The sequence below is a fragment of the Oryzias melastigma genome, linkage group LG23, assembly GCF_002922805.2.
Source record: "Oryzias melastigma strain HK-1 linkage group LG23, ASM292280v2, whole genome shotgun sequence".
NCBI lineage: Eukaryota > Metazoa > Chordata > Actinopteri > Beloniformes > Adrianichthyidae > Oryzias > Oryzias melastigma.
Window position 1 is genome coordinate 18,672,921 of NC_050534.1, and position 6,426 is coordinate 18,679,346.

Consider the following 6,426-nt stretch of genomic DNA (forward strand, 5'->3'; position numbering starts at 1 on the left):
AAAAAAAAAAAAAAAAACAGGTTTTATCACAGGAAAAAACTTTAGAGACGCTTTTATTTGAACAAACACAAAGGGGCGGGCTTCCAAGGGATGTAAAAGCACAAAACATTTGATCCAAAACTTGAAATATTTTGTTAAACAAAGCTTTTACTAAACATTTTAGTTTTCAAACCTGTTTGAGAGCATTAATAGGAACATTTCTTTTTCTTTATTTTGGCTGTTATTTTTGTTGTAATTGTTGCTTTTTAAGCTGCTATCAGTAAAAAGCAGGTTAAATATAAACAACAACAGTATTCACAGATTTTTTTTAGTGACACGACTCTTCCGGTTTGTAACTAAAACTCAGACATCTCAAGACTCTTATATGAAATGGTTGCATCTGAAAAAGTTGCTGAGGTATATGTCTGCACTGCGGAGCCCCCCGGAGCGCGGAGGGGGAGTGCCCATCGGCTACCCCCCTTCTCTGCCCATGCCCCCGCATGGAGAAATGGCATCAGATGACTCAGAAGCGGCTGAATTGTGGAGGATAATTATAATCCGAAGCAGGTGTTCATTATCTGATGAAGGAAGAAGGACGCACTTCTGGTTTTAAGACGCAGGATGACATTTCTCATCTTCGTCATAAAGTACGCCATTGCTGCTTTACAGTTTTTTATACTGAACTAAATAAAAACGATTTATGTTTAGACGTACTCCAACACTCTGATTTACATAGCATGATCAGAAGTGTTTTTGATGAGTATGGATCTGTAACCAACATTCTTTGGCCGCAAGGGTGGGGGTGAAACGGCGACGACGAGGTTCTCCATGTTGCCATAGTTTCCGCTTAATTCGCTGATTTCTCCGGTCCCTAAACCCCAAGAATAGTGGGGGGATACTGTGTGTATATATATATATATATATATATATATATATATATATATATATATATATATATATATATATATATATATATATTGTTTCGCGTTTCTTTTTTTGCGGATTCACATGCGATTTTTTTCATTTAGGTGACTCATCCGGTTTTCCACAAAAACTTAGACATCTATATATATACATATATATTCTATATATACATATATACAATATATATACATATATACATTATATATATATATATATATATATATGTATATATATATATATATATATATATATATATATAATTTAAAGATCTAAACATTTGGAAAATCCTCAGCCTTTTAACATTTTTTATATTTTCAATTTACTCCAGACATTGTGGTTTTGCTTTATTTTGACTCAGTCTCTAAATTATATTTTTGAGTAATTATTTATTAACTCAAAACAAATTTTTAAAGTAAATTTTGACTGGTTTTATTCTAAATTTTGATTGTTTTTTTTTTTCATTTTTTCAAACTTTTTTAGTGAAATGTACATAAGTTTTTGACATTACTATGGTACAGACAAATTATATTTTAAGTTTTCATGCTATGAGTTTGCTTTCTTAGACTTCAATCTAATTTTTTTTATTTATTTAGAAGATATACATTTTAAAACATTTAATTATTTATACATTTTTTATAAATATTTACCCGTCAAAGAAGGTATTTGCAGTTTGACTGTAATAATTTTGACTCGTATAAACTCTGTTCCTGCCTCAGCGATGGTGAAAGTTTTAGGAGCATCTAATAAATCTCCAACAGATAAACACACATGTTGTTTAGATAAGGATAAATATCCTCGAGGCAAAAGGAGGGAAGAATCTGAACGGATCCATTTAGCTCAACAAACCCACAGGAGCACCGATTGTTGAACATGCTGCTGGAGTCATTCAGGAGGGATGAATAATTCATCCATCAGAGAACAGAAGAAACGTGGAATTAATTACTCCGTCCTCCAAACAGCTTTTAAACATCATTTATTTCATTTTCTGAGGGGAAAAAAAAACACCAAACATCGATGTTAAGGTGGTAATTCTCATTTAGTACCCCGTCTGATGGAGAGTTTTTCGGTTTTCCACCTTAAAACAAACACAGCGACTGATTGATATGGTGGCCCTGAAGTTCAGTTCACACAAACAAATCACTCAACGCCAAACCATATTAAATAACACAATGACAATTAAAAAGGAAAACAAATAATAAAAAGACAAGATTACATTCTTTTTAAAATTAGACAAAAGTTATTTGGCATGACGTGACACTGGAAAGGTTTCGTACTAATCATAAAAGCTTTTTTACCACGCGAAGATTGAAGATTATACTCCATAATACCTATATCTTTTGGTTTCTTATTTCGTTTCAATTTTAACTTTTGGATTTTTGGAATTCTATTATGGCTTCAGAAATGTTGTTTTAGTTTTAAAAATGTAATTTGTCAGAGTTTTTTAGTGTTTAGCTTTTTTAATTAAATTCTGATTTGTTGGCTCTTCAGGGCCACCGTAGACCGAATAGAGTCGACAGCCGGCCTCCAGCTAGGGCGACGGCTGAAATGATCCGAGATTTTCTTAAAAAATCTCTTCCCGCCATCTCCGCTGCTTCCACCTCTCCTCCTGCATACTGCTTCTCCTCCTCTTCGTCCTCTTCCTCCTGTCACGCCCCTGAGCTCTGAATGTTAACGGCTGTGTATCTCTCTCCCTGAACCTCACCTATGACTTCCCAGGTGCCCAGCACAGTAAACAAGCACCCCTCAGTTTATCCTGAAACGCGCCAGGGGACGCCACTCACTTTCGCCGTGTTACACGGACACGTCCCCGTCGTGCAGGTAGTGACGTCTATGACCTGTACCCACTAACCTCTGGCCCCGCCCCTTAAACTCACCTCTGTTATAAAGTGATAGAGATGCATCACCGTAGCAACGACAGCCCGTTGCCTAACTGTTTGTCAGGTGTGACCACCCCCCTCTCTCTCCCAACCCTGAACCTTTCACAATAACAGTTTCTCCAGGGTGCCAAAAGAGCTTTTATTTTGAAAGTAAAAGATGTTTGGTTGCAGTAACTGTAAAATTTGACACTGGCACCACCGCCTTCAGGAGTTTTATGAAATATTAATCTGCATCAATGCAATCAGAGAGTTGGCAGCAGAAAAAGAAAACCCCCCCCTCCTCCCTCAGCTACCTACACCCCCCAGATAGAAAGCCCTAATGAGGAAGTGTAGCTGTGAGAGTGTCCAGAGCTCTCCAAATGAGGTGATTTAGGTTTCTAGTAGTTGAGGCTTTCCTCCCCCCATGCCAAGACGGAGTGCTAACACCCCCTTTCCTCCCCACCACCCCCCACCCCGGCCTGTTTTCCTCCTCTATTTGTTTCCTCCTCCTCCTCTTCCCTTCTCCGTCACAGCTGCTGCTGGACAACAGAGCGAACGTGGAGGGCGCCCTGCAGGATGGGGCGGAGAACTACACCGAGACGCCGCTACAGCTCGCCGCTGCGGCAGGTAACCTCTTTCTGTCCTCTCATCTGGTTTAAAGTCCCACTTGGATCAAAATTGGGCTTTTGGTGGAGAACATTTATCTAGAAAAGCTAAAATTGCATTTCTGAGAATTTCTTTATTCAAATTGTTGTTAATCTGGATGAGACAAAAAAAAGAATCCTGCTCCACTCCATTCTGAGTTTTTGTGTTGAATAAGTGCCCAAACTAGTTAAGCGGCTGTTAAACTCCACTCTCGCGCTCTGTCCCTGCCACCATGGTCGAAACTACAGGTAACAAATTAATGAAAACAAAATAAAAACATTTTTGAAAATGGTGGCTTTTCTATTGGTTTTATCCCCATAGCAACCATTTTATTTTTTGGTCCCCTAAGGGTGACAAACACGTCTATGTAATTTTTAGATAATTTGAAAAAAGTAATTTTTAAAATTTCCTTGGCAACAGTGTTTTTTTGTTAACCACGCCCACATTTCTGATAAAGTCATATCATGTGTCATATTGTTTTATTCAGCTTGAGGAGGGGATTCATGTATGACATTTTCACAGTATTCTGGTAAAAAAAAAAAAAAGGAAATGCCACTTTTTCAAGCTTCCCAATGATTCTTAAGGAGTTAGGAGATGATAGATCGAAATCCATAAGAGTAGTTTAAATTTGTAGGTTATATATATATTTTTCAATAAAATTCCAGCTGTTAGCCATCCCATAATAGTTTCAAATCTTCCTTTGGATACCCCTAACACGTCTTTTGGATTTGTTAGTGGATTTTCACATTTACTTTCTAATTGATTTCTCCCGCTGTGATGTCATCATTTTCGCCAGGTGTGTGACTTTTTGAGTAAATTTCTTACAGAAAAGTGCAAAAGGTAAAAGAATCTAGTCCCTGCAGTCCGGGCTCTTGCAGGACACAAAAATACAAATCACTTTTATTTTTCTATCCAATTTTATGGCTCCAACTGAGATATAGTCAGAGAGAAATTGACCTGAACGGCTCCTTAAGTGTTGAAGGTTGCAGACTCCTGGTCTAGAATAATTGAAGGATTAGCAGTGATCATTTAATGACGCGATTTAATCAAATGAAACAGTTTTAACGCCTTAATGGCTCCTTCTCTGTCTCTTTCAGGAAACTTTGAGCTGGTGAGCTTGCTTCTGGAACGAGGGGCCGACCCGCTCATCGGTACCATGTGTCGAAACGGCATCTCCTCGGCTCCTCTGGGAGACATGAACTCGTTCAGCTTGGCAGCATCGCATGGCCACAGGTGATACAAGCAATCCCAGCGCGCCCCATCCACCGCCAGCCAGCGGTAGATCTATCAATCACCGCTGTATCGATCCATTTTTGCCCCATCTGCCTCGTACAAAATCCCAGCACACATGAGATGTCTCAGTTGGAACGGCAGATGACGAGAGCTGCAGTGAAGCTGTCAGGGAGCCACGCAAACAAACTCGTTAACATTCAGGGGAACGGAGTGAAGAGGAGCGGCGCCGACACGGTGCAGTGTTATTAAGACAATCAATTACAGAGCAGCGTTAGGCGGGCTGTAAGCTAGCAGACATTTACTCCCTGATATCTCCTACCAGATAAAAAAATGAAAAATAATTAGAAAATTAACTCCGCCCACTTCAACAACAATTTAAAAATGTGTGATTGAGCTTCAATTTAACAAAGGTTTTTGACACCACACTAAATAAAAGTATAACTTTTGAGTGAAGTCCTACTTTTTAGCCTAAGAATTCAATGGGAAATTGCTCCCTTATGAAACCAGCCTCTAGTGGTGATTTGAGGTACTGCAAAAATGTGGTTTCTTTTAAACCTGGAAACACGATTTAACCCTTTGTGTGCATAAGAGAGTAATCCTTCCAGCATACAATGAAATGTCAGTGTGGGTCTGATCAGGGGGAATACCCGAGAGGGAACCCTGAAGATTGATGCTCTAAGAAGTAGGGCCCTGATTTGTAGGGCCTGAAGATTGAGGCCCTGATGAGTGGATCCTCAAATAATGTGCCCTGAAGATTTAGGCTTTGATAAGTAGGGTGTGAGGAGAAGGTCCTTCAAGAGTGAGGACCTCCTGAGTGGGTCCAGAAGGAGTGGGCCCTGATTAGTATGTTCATAAAAATTGGATCCTTGAGAACAGGGCTCTCAAGAATGGGCTCTGAAGAGTGGGGCTCTGATAAGATGGGCCATGAAAATTGGGGCCCTGATGAGTGTAGCCCTGGAGAATGGAGCCCTCAAGAGTGTAACAAAGAAGAATGAGGCCTGAATAGTGGGGGCGCTCAAGATTGTGGCCATAAAGGATGGTCCCTAAAGAGTGGGGCCCGTAAGAGTGTAGCCCTGAAGAGTGGGGCCCTAAAGAGTGTAACTCTGAAGAATGGGCCCTGAATAGTAGGGCTCTTAAGAGTGTGGCTCTGATAAGTGGGGCCATGAAAAGTGGAGCCCTAATGAGTGTAGCCTTGAAGAATGGGTCCCTCAAGAGGGTGGCCATGAAGAATGGGCTCTGAAGAGTGGGGGGCCTCAAACATGTGGCAATGAAGGATGGACCCTGAATAGTGTAGCCCTGAAGAATGGGCCCTAAAGAGTGTAGATATTAAGAATGGGCCCTAAAGATTTAGGTCTTAATGAATATGCCCTGAGGAGAAGATCCTTAAAGAGTGAGGCCCTCATGAGTGGGTCCTCAAGGAGTGGGCCCTGATTAGTATGGTCATAAAAATGAGATCCTTGAGAACGGGCCTCTCAAGAATGGGCCCTGAAGAGTGGGGCTCCGATAAGCGGGACCATGAAAAGTGGGGCCCTGACGAGTGGAGCCCTGAAGAGTGGAGCCATAAAGGATGGTCCCTAAAGAGTGGGGCCCGTAAGAGTGTAGCCCTGAAGAGTGGGGCCCTAAAGAGTGTAACTATGAAGAATGGGCCCTGAATAGTGGGGCCCTTAAGAGTGTGGCTCTGATAAGTGGGCCCATGAAAAGTGGGGCCCTAATGAGTGTAGCCTTGAAGAATGCGGCCCTCAAGAGGGTGGCTATGACTAATGAACCCTGAAGAGTGGGGCCTTCAAAG

The 6,426-nt window shown here is 40.9% G+C and overlaps 1 protein-coding gene across 2 annotated transcripts in view; it reads left to right on the forward strand.

Annotated features, from left to right (window-relative positions):
- The window catches only part of LOC112153201 (ankyrin repeat and BTB/POZ domain-containing protein BTBD11-A), a 222,565-nt gene that overhangs the window by 205,692 nt on the left and 10,447 nt on the right, over window positions 1-6,426 (forward strand). Inside the window, exons 7-9 of one of the 2 annotated variants that reach the window (XM_024283199.2) lie at window positions 2,620-2,721; window positions 3,293-3,386; window positions 4,502-4,637. In XM_024283199.2, coding sequence (XP_024138967.1) covers window positions 2,620-2,721; window positions 3,293-3,386; window positions 4,502-4,637 — 332 coding nt within the window. The remainder of the gene's footprint in view (window positions 1-2,619; window positions 2,722-3,292; window positions 3,387-4,501; window positions 4,638-6,426) is intronic. The other variant, XM_024283208.2, reaches the window with a different exon arrangement.